A 19038-nucleotide genomic window follows, 5' to 3' on the forward strand; every position below is an offset into this window, starting at 1 on the left:
AGTAGTATTAGTTGTAGTATTAATATTTATTTATTTATTTATTATTTTTCTGTTGAGGGGCAGAGACCTATATTCTTTATTCATATTTAATGAATAAATGAATATTCATTTATACATTAAGTGGGAGGAGAGCTGGTCTTTAAAAAAAAAAAATCAAAATATTTATACCCCACGCCTCCAGTACACGACTGCTTGGGGTGGCCCACAACATTAATAAAATAGATACAATATTTTTAAAAAGATTAACAAAGTTAAACAAGTTAAAAGATGAGGCTGGAACCACATTTAAAATTACAATTTTTAAAGTTTCAAATTAAAATGGAGTTTAATTTAAACTACAATACCAGAAGCCCAGTTAGAATGTATAACAAAAAGGAGGAAAGGTACCACCAAGTCCGGGAGGATGCCAGCATGGCTAAGAGGTAAAGTAAAGGAAGCTATAAACGGGAAGAAGACTTCCTTCAGAAATTGGAAGGCCTGCCCAAATGAAGAGAACAGAAAGGAACACACACTTTGGCAAAAGAAATGCAAGGAGAAAATAAAATGAGTACCCAGAATGTTGGGGGCAATATGCTAAATCATTGTAAACCGCTTAGAGAGCTTCGGCTATAGAGCGGTATATAAATGTAAGTGCTATTGCTATAGCTATAAGGCGGAAAGAAAGTTTGAGGAACATTTAGCTATAAACATCAAAGGGAATAACAAACTTCTTTAAATACATCAGAAGCAGGAAACCTGCCAGGGAGGTGGTTGGACCCTTAGATGACAAGGGACTGAAATGGATTATTACAGAGGACATTTGTTTGTTTGTTTGTTTATCATCTTTCTATACTGCCTGATATGTACATCTCTAGGTATTGTACAAAATTTAAAATATTTAAAAGTTACAGATTAAAATACATGGCAACAAAAAACATATTAAAAAATAGTTATTAAAACATGTTTTTAAAATTAATTCTAATTAAAAGCCTGCCAAAAGAGGAGAGGTTCTTCCTGAAAACAGGCAGAGAAGGAGATGCTCTTATTTCATCAGGGAGCTTATTCCAAAGAGAAAGCCCCGTCCTGGGTTGCCGCCAAACAAGCCGGTGGCATCCAGAACCGGACCTCTCCTTGAGACTGTAACAGACGGGAGGGTTCATGGGAAAGGAGGCGCTCTCTCAAATAGCCTGAACCTAAGCTGTTAAGGCTTGATAGGTAAGAACCAGCACTTTGTATTTCACCCAGAAACATATCGGCAGCCAGTGCAGTTCTATTAAAACCGGTGTTAAGTGGTCCCTTCATGTTGTCCCAGGGACCAATCTGGCTGCCGCATTCTGTACCAATTGTCGTTTCTGTACAAAGGCAGCCCCATGTAGAGTGCATTACAGTAGTCAAGTCTGGGGGGTTACTAGCATATGTACCACTGTTTTAAGGTCATTCACATCTAGAAATGGATGTAGCTGACGCATCAGCCAACGCTGATAAAAAGCGCTCCTGGCCACTGCCTCAACCTGAGAAACCAGGGAGAGCTTGGGCCTTTGGGTCCAGGAGCACTCCCAAGCTACGTAACTGATCTCTCAGGGAAAGCGTAACCCCATACAGAACAGGCAGATCTAAACCATCTCTTGGGTCCTGGCCCCCCCACAGTCAGTACCTTTGTCTTATTTGGATTCAACTTCTGTTTGTTATCCCTCACCCAGCCCATTGCTGCTTCCAAGCAGGCATTTAGGGAAGATATGCCATTTCCTGATGAGGTCAGCATGGAGAAGCAGATCTGGGTGTCACCAGCATACTGATAACACCCTGCACCAAACCTCCTGATTATCACTCCCAGCAGTTTCATGTAGATGTTAAAGAGCATTGGAGACCGTATGGAGCCTTGTGGAACACCACACTTTAGTTCTCACTTAGCAGAACAACGGTCTCCAAGCGACACCATCTGGAATCTACCAGAGAGGTAGGAGTGGAATCACTGTAAAAGAATGCCACCCAATCCCACCTCCCTCAGGCGGTCCAGAAGGGTACCATAGTCAATGGTATCAAAAGCTGCAGAGAGATCCGAAAGGATGAGCAGAGTCACACTCCCTCTGTCGATAGTCGGTTGGAGATCATCCATCAGGCCGACCAAGACAGTCTCAACCCCACAGCCCACAGGAAAGCCAGTTTGAAATGGGTCTAGATATGGAGATTGCAGAGAAGCTAAACCCATTCTTTGCATCTGTCTTCACAGCAAAACATACTGAGCGTATACCTGTGCTTAAACTGAGCTTCTCGGGGACAGAGGCTAAAGAACCGAGTCAGATAGAGGTGATGAGGGACAACATTCAAACTATCTGAAAAAATTAAAAATTAACAAATTGCCAGGGCCAAATGTCATCCACCCAAGAGTCCTTAAAAAAATAAAATGTGAGATAGCCAAACTACTTGCAAATATATATAGTTTATCCCTACATATCAGGTCTGTACTGGAGGACTGGAAAGTAGCCAATGTAACTCCGGTTTTCAAAACAGGATCTGGGGGGATCCGGGAAACAACAGGCCGGTTAGCTTAATGTCTGTTGCAGGCAAATTGATGGAAAGCATTCTCAAGGATAAAATGGTTAAGTATATATAAAAGAACAGGCCCTGCTGAAGGAGAACCAGCATGGCTTCTGCAAGGGAAAGTCTTGCCTCACTCACCTTCTGGAGTTCTCTGAGAGGGTCAACAAGTTTGTTTGTTTGTTTGTTTGTTTGTTTGTTTGATACATTTCTATACCGCCCTAAACCAAAGTCTCGGGGCGATTCACAATAATAAAACAATGCAAAAGCACAAAACATTAAAATCAATTAAAATGCCAAAAAGCTGCCTAAAAACAAAAACAATTTACAGTATTTAAAATTACAAAAGTTAAAAGTTAAAAGGCCTGGTTAAAAAGATGAGTCTTCAAAGCTCTTTTAAAAACTGCTAGAGATGGGGAGAGTCTTATGTCAACGGGAAGTGCATTCCAAAGTCTCGGAGCAACAACAGAGAAGCCTGCTGGAGAAGAGGATACCATCTCCCCCAGGGTGTGAGACTGGGGTGCCTGCCTCTTCTCTTCTGCCCTCCCTGGTTGCCATTAGTGGTGTGCCCGAACCGGTCCGGAGGCCATGTTGGAGGCCTCCGAACCGGTTTGGGAAGGGACTGGTCCGGTGGGGGTGTGTGTCTATCTTTAAGGGCTGGGGGGTAGAACTTACCCCTCCCGCCGCATGCGCGTGGCGCGCATGCGCCTGGCGCCGCCATGCGCGTGCATGCTTGGTACACATAAAGCTTTTTCCGGGCAACAACGGGCACCGGGGCGGCAGGGAAGGACCCTGCCACCCCGAAAACTGCGGATATTACCGCAGCGCCGGAGGGGGAAGAGCGGCGGGAAGGGTAAGTTCTACCCCCCGCCCTTAAAGATAGACGCCCCGCCGTGCCGGTCCGGAGGCAGATCACTAGTTGCCATCTGCCTCCCCCCAGGACTGCTTGCGGAGAGGCTTTGCAGGACTGGGGCTGTAAGGGTGCCTGGGCAGTTTTTCCTGGTTCCACCTGCTGAGCTTACTGCTCAGCCTATATAGGAAGACTGCCAGTGGCGGTGGGGTCGCCACCGAAGGGGGTTGCCCCCTTGGGGGAGAAACGAGGGCGAGGGCTGGACACTTTGTCCAACCATTTGTATAGAGGGAGGCATTCAATAGTGGGGCTTCTGTTTAATCAGTTTTAAGTGGTGCTGAGGTTGGGTTGAAGTTGTAATGTGTGTGGGTTTGTCTGGAGATGGGGAGTCAGGGAGTGCCTTCGTTGAAGGTGGGACAGCTATTCCGGTGGTGTTGGGGAATAGAAGAAGAAACGCTGGCAGGTCAGCAAGCTATTTCAGGGGAAGGATGGTCAGAAATCTAATAGCTGTCCCCCTTTCCAGCTGTCCTGCCAGCTACTTGACCTCGGGGAGCACTGCCAACATCCCACATAACCTTACCTTGGTCTTCTGCAATGCCAGGTCGGTCCAAAATAAATCAGAACTCATCCATGATTTGATCATGGATGAAGGGGCTGACCTGATGTGTATTACTGAGACTTGGTTGGGGGAGGCTAGTGGTCCAGTCTGGTCCCAGCTTCTCCCACCAGGATATTCTGTAGAGGAGCAGGTGAGGGGACGTGGGCGGGGAGGTGGAGTGGCTGTGGTCTATAAGGATAACATCTCCCTTACCAGGGTCCCTGTTAGGGTATCGGACCATATCAAATGTGTGTACTTGAGTTTGGGGACCAGGGATAGATTGGGACTTCTGTTGGTGTACCGATTGCCCCGCTGCCCAACGGAATCCCTTACTGAGCTCACGGACTTGGTTGCAGAACTTGCGTTGGAGTCTCCCAGACTTTTGGTGCTGGGGGACTTCAATGTTCATTTTGGGACCAATTTGTCCGGGGCAGCTCAGGAGTTCATAGCGGCCTATGGGCCTATCCCAAGCGGTCTCTGGATCGATGCATATTGCAGGTCACACGCTTGATTTGGTCTTTTATTCTGATCATGGTGGTGTTCCGTGGGTGGGGACTCCTACGATCTCCCCGTTGTCATGGACGGACCACCATCTGGTTAAGGTTGGACTTACAACCGCTTTCCACTTTCGCAGGGGCCAGGGGCCTATTAGAATGGTCCGCCCGAAGAGGTTACTGGATCCGGTAAGATTCCAAGAAGCCTTGGAGGGATTTAATGTTGGCTCTGCTGGTGATCCTGTTGATGCCCTGGTTGAGAACTGGAACAACTTGCTCACCAGGGCAGTAGACACGATTGCTCCTAAGCGTCCCCTCCGACCTGCTTCAAAATTGGCCCCTTGGTATACGGAAGATCTATGGGGGTTGAAGCGGCAAGGTAGGTGACTGGAGCACAAGTGGAGAAAAACTCGACTCGAATCCGACAGATTACGACATGGAGCACATTTAAAGATCTATGCTCAGGAGATACGTGCGGCAAAGAAGCGGTTCTTTTCTGCCCGTATTGGCTCTGCCAGTTCACGTCCGGCGGAGTTGTTCAGGGTTGTCAGGGGACTAGTATCTGCTCCCTCTCCCTTGAACCAGAATTTGGAGGCATCAGTTACCCGCTGTGGTGTGTTTAATGAATTTTTCGCAGACAAAATCTCTCGGATTCGGGCCGACCTAGATGGGGACTCCACAATTAATTTGATGTCTGAGCTGGAGGTGCCCAACAACTCCTCTTGTACGATTCGACTGGATCAATTTCAGTTTGTGACTCCTGATGATGTGGACAAGCTGCTTGGAGCGGTGAGGCCTACCACCTGTCCTCTTGATCCTTGTCCAACATGGCTTGTTCTATCTAGCAGGGAGGCTGTTGTAGGCGGCCTGGTAGAAATCATAAATGCTTCTCTGAGGAAGGGCAGGATGCCTCCTTGTCTTGAGGCAATTATTGTCTTGAGGCAATTATTAGACCTCTCCTAAAGAAGCCTGCATTAGATCCCTCAGAGTTGAGCAATTATAGGCCTGTCTCCAACCTCCCCTGGCTGGGCAAGGTAATTGAGAGGGTGGTGGCCTCTCAGCTCCAGGCGGTCTTGGAGGAAACTGATTATCTAGACCCATTTCAAACTGGTTTTCGGGTGGGCTATGGGGTGGAGACTGCCTTGGTCGGCCTGATTGATGATATCCAAATGGCAATGGAAAGAGGCAGTGTGATTCTGTTGGTCCTCTTGGATCTCTCGGCGGCTTTCAATACTATCGACCATAGTATCCTTCTGGAATGTCTGAGGGGGTTGGGGGTGGGAGGTACTGTTTTACAGTGGTTCCGCTCCTACCTCTCGGACAGATTCCAGATGGTGTCGATTGGAGATTGTTGCTCTTCAAAATCTGAGCTTAAGTATGGTGTTCCTCAAGGCTCCATACTCTCTCCAATGCTTTTTAACATCTACATGAAACCGCTGGGAGAGATCATCAGGGGATTTGGAGCTGGGTGTTACCAGTATGCTGATGACACCCAGATCTACATCTCCATGTCAGCTTCTTCAGGAGTTGGCATATCCTCCCTAAATGCCTGTCTGGAAGCAGTAATGGGCTGGATGAGGGAGAATAAACTGAAGCTGAATCCAGATAAGACGGAGGTACTTATTGTGTGGGGTCGGAACTCTAGAGACAGTTTCTGCCTGTTCTAGACGGGGTCACACTTCACCAAAAGGAACAGGTTCGCATTCTGGGAGTACTTCTGGATCAACATCTCTCCTTGGTTTCTCAGGTTGAGGCGGTGGCCAGGGGTGCTTTCTATCAGCTCTGGCTGATACGCCAGCTGCGCCCGTTTCTCGAGATCGAAACAGTGGTACATCTGTTGGTAACCTCCAGACTGGACTTCTGTAATGCGCTCTACATGGGGCTGCCTTTGTACGTAGTCCGGAAACTTCAGTTGGTTCAGAATGCGGCAGCCAGGTTGGTCTCTGGGTCATCTCGGAGAGACCACATTACTCCTTTGTTGATGGAGTTACCCTGGCTGCCAATAGGTTTCCGGGCAAAATACAAAGTGCTAGTTATCCTCTCTAATAAAACGCTTGGTGTCCGTTCGTGGACGGGCACCAAGCGTGTGTTCGTGCCTCCCTGCCCTGTTCTGCGCCTGCGAGAAGCGCAGGCCCAGAACAGGGCAAGGGAGACACGACCGCCAGCACCCGGCGGACATCTTGGACGGCCACAAGCAGCCACCCTGAAGAAGCCGGAGAAGCGCCGGCAGGGGAAACTGGCCGAGGCGGCGGCAGAGCCGCCGCCTCGCCCAGAAGAGACAGCAACCAAGCTGGGGAGACAGGGGACGGAATGGAGGCCAACGGAGGCCGGCGGGACAGAGCTGACTGTGAAGGGCCCGGGCCGGCCGCGGAGGATGGCAGCGGCGCCTCCAGAGACCGCCCGGCCGGTGATTGAGGGGGGAAGAGGCGGCAGGGGAAGCCTGTCCTCCCGCCACCCGCCCTCCCAGCTTTCCAAAATCCCCTTCCCCGCTCCTCCCCCAATTGATTACGGGCCAAAAGGGCCCATGAGAAGGCCGTCGCCCCCGCCTATCGCCCACCCAGCTGCCCGAGCCCACCTTACCCGCTCCAGCCCGCGACAGTCGGGCGAAGAAAAAAAAATTATTTGCACAGTAGAAGTGAGGAGCTCAGGAACAGAGCTCCTCTCTGTGCTATGCTGCTGCCCAAACTGACGCTATGGACGAAAGGACGCAACGTCCTTTGCGTCCATAGTGGCAGTTTGGGCAGCAGCATAGCACAGAGGGCTCCTCACTTCCACTGTGCAAATAATTTTTTTCTTCTTCGCCCGACTATCGCGGGCTGGAGCGGGTAACGTGGGCTCGGGCAGCTGGGTTGGCTGGTGGGCGATAGGCGGGGGCGACGGCCTTCTCATGGGCCCTTTTGGCCCGTAATCAATTGGGGGGAGGAGCAGGGAAGGGGATTTTGGAAAGCTGGGAGGGCGGGTGAGCGGGCGGCAGGAGGACAGAGGGAGGAGGGGATAATGGGAAAAAAAAAAAAACACCAGAGAGAGAGACAAAGAAAAAAAAAACACTTTAAAAAAACCATTTAAAGGCGGGAGAGAAAGCTAGCGCCCGTTATCATAACGGGCTTAAAAATACTAGTAACTTATAAAGCCCTAAACGGCTTAGGCCCTGGGTATTTAAGAGAGTGTCTTCTTCGCTATGAGCCCCACCGGCCGCTGAGGTCACTTGAGGAGGTCCGTCTCCAGTTGCCGCCAACTCGTTTGGTGGCTACACAGAGACAGGCCTTCTCGGTTGCTGCCCCAAGATTGTGGAATGTGCTCCCTGCTGAGATACGATCCTCCCCATCTCTGGCAATCTTCAGAAAACACCTGAAAACACATCTCTTCAACCAGGCTTTCTCAGCTTTTTAAAACTTGTTTTTACATTGTTTTGATTATTTAATTGTTGTTTTATGATGTTTTTAATTGTTAGTCATTGCTCTATAATTGCTCTATAATTTTTGTTTAATTATTAATTGATTTTAATGGTGTTTTAATGTAAACCGTCCTGAGCCTTTTGGAAGGGCGGTATAAAAGTTTTAATAATAAATAAATAATAAATAATAAAACAACTGAGAAGGCTCGTCCCTGAGTGGCCACCAAATGACTTGAAGGTAGCCAGAGACGGGCCTCCCCTGATGAACGCAGTGGACGATGGGGATCGTGCAGAAGAAGATGCTCTCTTAAATACCGTGGGCCTGAGCTGTTTAGGGCTTTCTAGGTTATATAACCAGCACTTTGTATTTTGCCCAGAAACCTATTGGCAGCCAGTGTAACTCCTGTAATATAGGAGTAATATGGTCTCTTTGAGATGACCCGGAGACCAACCTGGCCGCCGCGTTCTGTACTAATTGTAGTTTCCAGACTACGTACAAAGGCAGCCCCACATAGAGCACATTGGAGTAATCCAGTCTGGAAGTGACCAGCAAATGTACTACTGTTCTGAGGTCATCAATCTCGAGAAAGGGACGCAGCTGGCGTATCCACTGAACTTGATAAAAAGCACCCCTGGCCACTGCCTCAACCTGAGAAACCAGGAGAGGCGTGCATCCAGAAGCACTCCCAGACTGCGTACCTGTTCCTTCTGAGGAAGTGTGACCCCTTCCAGAACAGGCAGATCAATATCGTTTCCTGGATAAAGTTTGTGGATCAAGGTGATCCAGTTGACATAGTATACCTGGACTTTCAAAAAACTTTTGATAAAGTTCCTCATCCAAGACACTTGAGAAAACTTAGCAGTCATGGGATAAGGAACAGGTCCATGTATGGATTGGTAACTGGTTGAGGGACAGGAAACAGAGGGTGGGAATAAACGGGCAGTTCTCTAAATGGAGGGAAGTAAGAAGAGGGCCCGCCCCAGGGATGGTACTGGGACCAGTGCTCTTTAACTTGTTCATAAATGATCTAGAAGTTTGAGTAATCAGCAAGGTGGCCAGATTTGCAGATGACACCAAACTATTTAGAGTAGTGAAATCCACAACGGACTGTGAGGAGCTCCAAAAAGATCTCTCCAAACTGGGGGAGTGGGCGACAAAATGGCAAATGCGGTTTAATGTAAGCAAGTGTAAAGTGATGCATATTGGGGCAAAAAACCCCAACTTCACATATATGCTGATGGAGTCTGAGCTGTCAGAGAGAGGATCTTGGGGTTGTGGCAGACAGCTCATTGAAAGTGTCAACTCAGTGTGTGGCAACTGTGAAAAAGGCCAATTCCATGCTAGGGATCATTAGGAAGGGGGTTGAAATTAAAAATGCTAATATTAGAATGCCCTTATACAAAACTATGGTGTGGCCACACCTGGAGTGCTGCATGCAGTTCTGGACACTGTATCTTAAGAAGGACATTGTAGACCTGGAAAAGGGGCAGAAGAGGGCAACCAAGATGATCAGGGGCCTGGAGCACCTTCCTTACGAGGCAAGGCTACAGCACCTTAAATTAAAGGGGCTGCTTAGTTTAGGAAAAAAAGATGACTGAGGGGAGACATGATAGAGGTCTATAAAAGCATGCATTTTCTCCTTCTCGCATAACGCTAGAACCAGGAGTCTTCCCGTGAAACTGATTGCCAAGAAATTTAGGACCAACAAAAGGTAGTACGTTTTCACACAACCTATGGAATCCTCTGCCACAAGATGTGGTGACAGCCTACAGCCTGGATGGCTCTTGCCTGTGGGCTTCCCAGAATCATCTGTTGGGCCAATGTGGGAAACAGGATGCTGGACGAGATTGGCTTTGGGGCTGATCCAACAGGGTTTTTCTTATGTTCTTATTTCTTTGTTTCACATCTTTATTTATTTATTTATTTATTTATTTATTTCCCTATGTCAACTGCTTTGAGAACCTTTGTCAAGAAGCTTTGTCTGTCCACATTTGCCATAGCAGGCCAGTGTGGGGGCCCTTCCCTGGTGGGGTGGGGTGCAGCCCTGCCCTTGCTGTCCCCCCCACCCCCCGGCAGCCCAGCCCAGGGGTCTGTGCAGTGCCCAGCTGCTTCCTCAGCCCTCTTTGGCCCCAGCCGGGATGCCAGCATGCCTGAGCACCTGCTGTGTGTCTCCTCCCTGTACAGAGGCTGTATAGTGACTTGGTGCTGAAGACCATGGTGGACGTCATTGGGAAAGTGCAGGAGGTGCTGAAGGTATGGATGGAAGGGGGTTCTCCGTGGGCGGGAGGACTGGTCCCTGCCAGGGTCGTCATGGGGGTCACTTGAAGGGAAAGCAGCCCCATGGTTTGCCAGGGCATTCCAGCCTGTGCTTATTCTCTGCCCTGGGGGAAGAAGGAAAACGTCTGTATCCTTCGATGGGGGCCACTCTGTCTAGGCTATCTCTACGCGGAGGATAGATCCCCTCCTTGGGTCCACGCCATCCACCCCAGACCTTAACAGGTTGGAGCTGATAAGAGCCCCCTACTCAGCTCCTCCGTGATACAGTGGCGGGGGTGGGGGGTGCTGTGCAGTTGTGGGGCAGCAGAGGGGCTGAGGCACAGGCAGGTCCACTGCAAAGAGGGGGCAGCTGCTCGGCAGGCATGTGGGTCCTGGCTGGCCCTGGCAGCAGCAGGAGACCCTCCCTTCTGCCTCCGTGTAGGAGCAGACTGTTCACCGGATCCGGGCGGGGCTCCCAGGGGGCTGCTGAGCAATACCTGCAGGAGCTGGGCAGCTTCTGAAGAGAGAGGGCTGCCTGTGGGCTGCCTGTGGACTACACTGGAAGGCCTGCAGGGCAGGGAGAGAGGCGTCCAGCCCATGCTCTGAGGAGGCATCTGGGTCCAGGATGGTCTCCGGCACGGAGAACCTGCGGGGGCGGGCGGGGGGGGGGGGGCTGGGATGGTCCTCCTGCTCCCACTTCCATCAGAGGTCTCTGTGTTGACGGGGGGGGAGGGGGGGGTCTGCCCTGCCCCAATAGTTGGGCACCTGCTGCTGCTGCTGCTGCTGCACATTTATCACTCGATGACTCTTGTGACTGGACTCAGCGACTGGTGGGGTGGCGGAGAGGAAGGTGGGAGGCAGGCCGGCAGGATGGCTCAGGAAAGGCTGCGGCCTCCTTGCCAGAAGGCTCAGGGGGGCCGTGCAAGGGGTGTGGGGGGTGGGGTGGGGCTTCCCACCACCGGAGTGGTCCTTTCTGCAAAGGGGTGTGCAGGGAGAGCCATGCCCTGCTGGGCTGGGGGCTGGCGGTGCCTTCTTCACCTCCTCCTCTTCCCCCAGGATCCAGACAACACCCTGATCGTGCTGAGTGGGGGGGGAGCCTCTGGCCGCCTCGCCTTCCTCATGGCCGTGAGTCACTCTTGTCTCCTCCTGCCTGTGGGTCGCTGATGCCAGTCAGCCGCAGTGGGGGGGGGTGTTGCTGGGCCCTCGGCCCCCATTCTTGGGAGGTGCGTTGATGGGGCTCAGGGCCCCACCTGGCGGAGGGCTGCAAAGGGGATGCTGTGCTCACCTGGCCCACAACCTGGTGAGACCTTCTGAATGGTCTTGGTGGGGAGGGGGCCCATCCAGCCCACTGAAGGTCTCTGCCTTCCCCAGGTGTCCTTTAACAAGCTGCTCAAGGGGCTGGGGCATCTGCCACAATACACCTACATCATTGCAGGGGGAGACAGATAAGGGGGTGACCCGGGAGGGGCCGTGAGGAGGAGCCCTCACCTTTGGGGCTCTGGGTGGCCCCTCTGGGCATGGATGTGGGCGGGGCCCCTTGGGGGGAGCTGCTGCTGGGGGGAGCCCACTGTGTCTTGGGGGGAGGCTGGTTCTGCTGTGGGGCTCCAGTTCTAGGGGGCAAGCCCTGCAGCTCCGCTTCTCTTCATAGGTCTCTTGTGGCGTCCCAGGAGGGGCCGGAAGACAGTGCACTTCTAGGCATGGAGGACCTAAACAAGGTGAGGCTCCCGTCCTGGGCGCGGGGCGGGTGACGTGTCTGTGTGAGAGCGAGCACGAGAGCACCCAGAGCCCACGCAGCCCTTCAACACCCACACGCACCCCTGCTGCAAAGTGGCACCTCCTCCCACCCTCGGCCTCGGCCTCACCGGCAGTGCCGAGGTCCCTGAGCCAGCTGCAGCCAGTTTCCCCCGCTGGGCCTCGGAGGCGGCCTGAGCGGAGAGCTCGCTGGCCTGTGAGGCGCACCCCGTGGAAGAGGCAAGCGCCCCACACATTTGCGGAGCAGGGCCGGGCCGGGGCGCTGAGAGGGCGGTGGCACGTCTGTGGGGAGGGCGCTGGGCTTTGGGCAGAATGGCGGGTGCTCCAGGGTGGGAGTGGGGGGTGCGCCGGGAACGTGCCCTGTGGGCCAGTCTGAGCCTGTGCAGAGGAAGGGGGTGGAGCAGGGGGGGCAGAGGGACAGTGAGGGGCGGAGGCTGCCCAGGCAGCAGCGGAGCAAGGCGGGGCCGCGGTAGCGGTGCTTGACGGAGGGCCAGTCCACACCCCTTCCCGGGGACCCGGCTGCCCCTGGGATGGGCTGGGATGACCCGCCACGCCAGCTGTGATGCCCCCTTATTGTTGCACCTCTGGGAGTGTCCAGAGCCCCGAGGCCTTGGGCTCCTGCAGCCACAAGTGCATGCCAGAGGGGTCCCAGGGCCAGCGGGGGAAGGGGGAGGGGCTGGGCCCCTGGAAAGCCATTGCCCGAGAGTGCTGGCAGCACGGGGCTGGCGGAACCAAGGGCTCAGCTGAGCGGGCTCAGGCAGGCAGCAGGGGCGTCTACACACATGGCTTTGAGTTTGCATCTCCTCCGGAAGGGTTAGGGTGCAAGTCCACATAGCAGCGGGATTTACCCCAAAGTTGCAGTGGGCTATCAGGGACCAGTTCACACACGATTCTGCTTCTCCCTGGATTCTAGTGCATTCTAGGTTAGCCCAAATTATGTCCGGGGTTTAAAAAAAAAACCTCTATTCGTGGCAACTTTTTTCGGGGGGGGGGAGTTTTCTGGTATGCCCCGCCACTTCTCCTGCGATATGTAGAAGGGCCACTGCCAATAATTCAGCTTTCCCCCCCAAAAAACTTGCATTTTCGTGAGTTTTTTAAAAAATAACTTCAAGTGGCACCGATTAGCTTCAGAAAGAGCCAGCAGCTGAAGAGGGGCCTTTCTCTGAGCATCTGAAGAGGAGGCGTGAAGCCCTGCCTGCCTGCCTGCCTGCCTGCCCCCAAACCCAGCTGTTGCAAGCTCCCCACTCTGCTTTCTCGCCTCTGCTGCCAAGGCAGGTCTGATCAGTCCAGCAAGACTGTCCTAATGCCTCCTGACTCCTGACACCTGCCCTATGCCGGGCCTGCAGGTGGGAGGGCACTGGCAACAGGAGTGACTGTCTCCAACCAATAAATGCTGCTTCTCTCTCTCTCCCCCCCGCCCCCCCCTTGCTGAATTATTGAGCAGGTCACTCCTTGCCAGGTTGATTTCCAAGAATATTTGAAAGCAAGGGGAGAGTCCTGCAGTTTGCAAGGCACTGGAGACTTGGGTGAACGAGCAGAAGGCCAAGTGTCAGCAGAAAGCGCGGCTTGTCCACTTGCCTCTCTGACCTTCCGCAAGGCTAAATGAAGGGGGATTTGACAGTTGTGTTTGGTCTGCTCTGCTCTTTGAGTGGTTTTCAATTGCGAGCACTGGGGGTGGGCAGGGGAGGGGTTGTGGCCGGTTGGTGAAATGCTGTGGAGGGAGCCCAGAAGGGGAGGGGGAGGGAGAAATTCCTGGTGGGCGGCTGCTTCTCTTTCTGTCCCTGTAACTAAGACCGATGGGTCCATCTCAAAGGCTTTATTGGGACGTAACGTAGAGGGTCTTCCAATGCTTTCAACATGTACAAGATCCTTGCTAGGGGCACACCAGTCTTTGGGCGACTTTTAATTCATATATGAGTCTCTGGCTTCGTCTTATTGAAGCCTGGTGGTCACCATAGGAACACAGACGCTGCAAATCAAGCAGATAGGCAGGCTTTACATATGCAGATGTTGTCAGAGGAAGCCTGGAAGCTTAACAAGGGAGACTGCAGGTTCGATGTCACCTGAGCCCTTTATGGCTGAGCTGATTCCAGGAGGCTGCATTTTTCTTCATCACAGAGAGAAAGCAACGATTTCTACTTTAAACTTCCATGGCCTCTTGAATGGTCTGGAGTGGGGTTAGGGTCAGGGTCAGGGTCAAGGTGATGAAGGTGATAAAGGCAGTCACAAAGGCAAGTTCATTATAAAAATCAGCATAGATTTGGGTCAGATCCGGCAGGTTAGGGTTAAACGTTCTGTTGTTTTGACTAGACAATCACTAAAAAAAAAAAAAAGTACGAATGAAGGGAAGCATCTCTTGCCTCCTCCTGGGATGTGACTGGTTGGAGAAAAAACCCGGAGCAAGCTGTGGGAACACACACAGGAAAAAGATCGGCAGGGTGTGCGGAGAGGAGCCGAGCCTGTGTGAATGGCCCATCTAATCCCCCGAATTAAACAGCTGCGAATCTCCTGCGAAGCAGATTCGCTCTTTGGATACCCCGCAGCATGAAGCCATGTCTGGGAAACTCCCTGCTGCAGCTGTTGCTATGCTGGACAGACTGAGGGGGGAGGCTGTCCCTGGCTCCAGCCGGCGAGGGGTCCTGGCACAGTGGGACTTACAAGCACAAAGGCCTCTTCCTTCCTGGGCGAGAGGAAGGCTGAGGGTGAGAGGGCTTGCAGCACCCTCTGGCCCAGGGGTGTAGCCAGGGGAAAGGGGGCCCGTGTTCATCCCTCTCTCGGGCGGCCCCCAGAGTGAGGGAGACAATGAAGAAAATAGGGAGGGTGGAGCTGGAGGGCCCTCAGGAGCTGGGGGCCCGTGTTCTTTGAACCCATCCTCTCAATTATAGCTACGCCCCTGCTCTGGCCCTGGCTGCTGCTGCTGCAGGGCACACACTGACCCCCCCTTCTCCCCCCCCCAGGTCTGCGTAGGGAAGAAGAGGGTCATTTTCTTTGGGATCTCCTGTGGCTTGTCTGTAAGTATCTCTTTCAGAGCTTGGGGTGGGGAGTGTTGTTCAAAGGTGTTGGGGGCTGTTAATTTCACCCTCAGTAGGTAAAACAGCAGAGCACTAAGGAAGAGAGCACCCACTCCAATCACAGAGTAGGTAGCAGAGGATGGTTTAGTAGTTGCAGCTATTTAGAGAAAACACATGGAGATTCTTGTAGAATTAAACATGAAGTATTTTTTGGTGAAGTACGCTTGGATAGGAAAGACCTAATCCTAATCTAAGGACTACATAATGAATACGTAAGGAGGGAGAGAGAGGTTTCCATCTAATCTCTAAGAGGAAAGGAAGGATTGCGACTCAGCCCAGGACATGCAGAAGAGTCAGTAGAGCAGGGGCAGAGAGGGAGACCCGGACTCACTGTCTCTACTCCCAATGCCCCTAGTGGTCTTTGGGACAGTTGGTGCAAAAGGTCGATGCACTGGAACTCCATCTCCAACAAAGGGTTCCTAATTAGAGGAGGAAGGAATGAAAGACACCCCCCCCACACACACACGCAACCCCAGAGGAAGCCAGGGGGTGTGAGAGACCTCTTTCCATCATGAACAGCGACTTTAGTGGGGGGGGGGAGGGAGGGAAGACTTGGGGGGGCCTGGGCAGCAGAGACCGGGAGGCGCCCCCCCCCACTGCCACAGAGGCAGGCGCTGCTCAACACCCCCGCCTCGGCCCTCTCTCCTCCTGGCCCTCTGCGGCCCAGCTGCCCTGCCCTCCCACTCCTTCCAGGGGCTCAGTGCCCCCGGCTGCCTTCCTTCCAAAGAGCAGGATTCCTGCTTGGGAAGAGCGCTCCAGTGCAGCAGGGACTGGCTGGGCTGGGCTGGGCGGGGTGGGGGGTGGGGTTGGGAAGAAGGAGAAGGAGGAGAAGGGGAGGCTGACGCCCCACTTGCTCTGCTCGCCACAGGCCCCCTACGTGGCTGGACAGTTGGACTTCTGCATGAACAACCTGGACATCTTTGTTCCGGTCCTGGTGGGATTTAACCCCGTCACGATGGCCAGGTAGTGACTCGGGCAGGGCTCGCCGCTTAAGTGATCACAGGGCTCGCCGCTTAAGTCCCTCCTCCCTGAGGGGGCCTTCCTCACCCCTGAGACCAGAGGCTGGTTTGGGATTCTGGGGGCCTTGGACAATGCAGCGGTTGGGGGGGGGGCTCTGCTACCTGGAGGGTTGGGGCCAGGGGGCTCTGGGTAAAGTCCTACACTGGGCCCCCCCTGGGGTGTGATGGGTCCTCCCACCCACCCAAGCGCCTCCCATCCTCCCTATTGCAGGAGCCCCTCCCCCAGAAGGTCAGGCTACTGCTCCCCCCCCTTGGAGGTGAAGATGGGTAGAAGAGGAGCGTCATCCTCTCAGGGCGTGTGGGAGAAAGCAGATGGGGGGGCAGAACGAGGAGGACTGGAGGGGCAGCCCCTTGGCAGGAGTGCCTTTAGCGTGATGCAAATGCAGTGTAAATGGTGGAGGGTCCCCTGCCCTTTTCTTTTTTGTTAGCATTTTTTCTTTCTTCATTTAATTATGTAATTATCTATCTGGATTGTTATTATCATTTCTTATTGGCTTAGTGGAAATAAAGGGCGGGTGGAGTGCCCCTCCTCCCAGCCTCCCCATAGTAAGCCAACAGGAGTGTTTCCAAGAGACCCAGTGATGCTTCAGGGGACTTGGCAGGAGCGGGTGGGGGGGGGGGAGAGGGAGGAGGACTCCCATTGGAAAAACCGCTGAAAATGAACCCATTGACCGGGCCAGAGGGCATCCCCCCAAGAGTTCTGAAGGAACTCAGATGTGAAATTGCTGGTCTCCTAGCAAAAAGATGTAACTTGTCTCTACGATCAAGCTCTGTACCAGAGGACCATAAAGTAGCTAGTGGAACTCTGATTTTCAAAAAGGGATCTCCGGGGGAGCCGGGAAATTACAGAATATTCAGCTTAACTTCTGTGCCAGGTAAATTGTTGGAAAGCATCCTCAGACAAAAATGTTAAACAGAAGAACAAGCCTTGCTGAAGGAGAACCAGCCGGGCTTCTGCAAGGGCCGGTCTTGCCTCACTCACCTTTTGGAGTTCTTTGAGAACGTCAATAGGGATGTGGACAAAGGAGATCCGGTTGACATAGTATACTTGGACTTCCAAAAAGGGGACAAGTCCATGTGTGGATTGGTAACTGATTGAAGGACAGGAAACAGAGAGTAGGAATAAATGGATAGTTCTCTAAATGAAGGGAAGCAAGAGGTGGGACCCCAGGGATCTGTACTGGGATCGGTGCTCTTTAACTTGTTCATAAATGATCTGGAAGTAGGGATAAGCAGCAAAGTGGCCAAATTTGCAGATGACACCAAACTCTTTTGGGTAGTGACATCCAAAACGGATTGTGAGGAGCTCCAAAAGGATCTCTCCAGACTAGGTGAGTGGGTGACAAAATGGCGAATGAGGTTCAATGTGAACAAGTGTAGAGTGATGCATAGTGGGGAGAAAACCCCCAGCTTCACATATATGCTGATGGGATCTGAACTCTCAGTGACCGACCCAGGCGCTTTCCATTAGACCAGGCATCTCCAAACTGCGGCCCTCCAGATGTTGCTGAACTACAACTCCCAGCATCCCTAGACACAATTTTGTGTGGCTGGGTATGCTGGAAGTTGCAGTTCAGCAACATCTGGAGGGCCACAGTTTGGGGATGCCTGCATTAGACCCTACAACGGACGTATCTCGGACCTATCTTGGAAGTGTGCTTTCACACTTCCTGCATTGTGACACTGCAGTCCCTACGCAGGCAGCAGGGTACTGGTTACATTTCCAATGCCTTATTTTGAATTTAATTGCTGTGATAGAGAGCTAGGAGGTCGTATATCCGGCATGAAAAAGTTGCTGTTTGGGGGGTGGGGGTCTGGAGCTTGTCTGGAAAGCACCCAGAAGAGAGATCTTGGGGTTGTGGCAGACAGCTGGTTGAAAGTGCACAGCAGCTGCGAAAAAGGCCAATTCCATGCTAGGGATCATTAGGAAGGGGATTGGAAATAAAACGGCTAATTTTAGAAGACCCTTATGCCGATCGATGGCGTGGCCACATCTGGAGTACTGCGTACAGTTTTCATCACCTTATCTGAAAAAGGACATTGTAGACCTGGAAAAGTTGCAGAAGAGGGCAACCAAGATGATCAGGGGGCTGGAGCACCTTCCTTGTGAAGCAAGGCTGCAGCGTCTGGGGCTCTTTTGTTTGGAAAAGAGGCAACTATGGGGAGACATGATTGAGGACTATAAAATTATGCATGGAGTAGACAGTGGACAGAGAGGAATTTTTCTCCCTCTCTCACAAAGCTAGAACCAGGCGTCATCCCATGAAACTGAAGGCCAGGAAATTTAGGACCGACAAAAGGAAGTGCTTTTTCACACAGCGTGTAATTAATCCATGAAATTCTCTGCTCTGGGATGTGGTGATGGCCACTAGCTTGGATGGCTTTAAAAGGGGCTGAGACAAACGCATGGAGGGCAGGTCTATCCATGGCGACTAGTCTGGTGGCTACAGGCCACCTCCAGCCTCAGAGGCAAGAGGATGCCTCTCAGTCCCAGCGGCAGGGGAGCAAAGGCAGCCGGAGCGAGGCCATGCGCTGAGCTCGTGCCTGTGGGCTTTTCAGGGGCGTCTGGTGGGCTGCTGTGTAAAACAGGATAGGACTCCTGCTGAGTGCAGCTCGCTCAGTATTGTCTCCAGGGTTTCAGGGAGGAGTCTTTCTCAGCCTTATCTTGGAGATGCCAGGGAGGGAACATGGGACTTTCTGCATGCAAGCAGGCGGTTACTCTGCCCCCAATGGCCTCATCCCCAAAGAGGAATACCTTACGGTGTGCACACAGGTGATCTCCCATTTGAATGCCAACCAGGGCAGACCCTGCTTCGCAAGGGGACAATTCATGCTTGCTTCCTCAGGACTAGATAGGCCTCGGGCCTGATCCAGCAGGGTGGTTCTTATGTTCTATGTTCTTATGAGGTTCTGGGTGGTGCAGCCCCAGGGGGGGCTCTGCACAGCTCAGTCCTGCCTCCAGGACTGGGGGGCGTTCTGGGCCAGGTGGGCCTTCTGAGGGGTGGGGGCAGCCAGTGCCCAACCTGGCTGGCCCCTAATGCTGTCTGTGGGCAAAGCAAGAATCCGGCGGGGGGGGGGGGCGGTCT

The 19038-nt window shown here is 52.6% G+C and overlaps 1 protein-coding gene across 4 annotated transcripts in view; it reads left to right on the forward strand.

The window, feature by feature from the left end:
* The window catches only part of GCKR (glucokinase regulator), a 54423-nt gene that overhangs the window by 29523 nt on the left and 5862 nt on the right, over window positions 1-19038 (forward strand). Inside the window, exons 2-8 of one of the 4 annotated variants that reach the window (XM_053251219.1) lie at window positions 9512-9565; window positions 10039-10107; window positions 11167-11235; window positions 11482-11553; window positions 11757-11825; window positions 14820-14873; window positions 15802-15896. In XM_053251219.1, coding sequence (XP_053107194.1) covers window positions 10069-10107; window positions 11167-11235; window positions 11482-11553; window positions 11757-11825; window positions 14820-14873; window positions 15802-15896 — 398 coding nt within the window. In that variant the 5' untranslated portion in view covers window positions 9512-9565; window positions 10039-10068. Of the gene's footprint in view, window positions 1-6380; window positions 6867-9511; window positions 9566-10038; window positions 10108-11166; window positions 11236-11481; window positions 11554-11756; window positions 11826-14819; window positions 14874-15801; window positions 15897-19038 lie in introns of those variants that run through there. The other 3 variants (XM_053251205.1, XM_053251204.1, XM_053251212.1) reach the window with 3 other exon arrangements.

Source organism: Hemicordylus capensis, chromosome 1, assembly GCF_027244095.1.
Source record: "Hemicordylus capensis ecotype Gifberg chromosome 1, rHemCap1.1.pri, whole genome shotgun sequence".
Lineage (NCBI taxonomy): Eukaryota > Metazoa > Chordata > Lepidosauria > Squamata > Cordylidae > Hemicordylus > Hemicordylus capensis.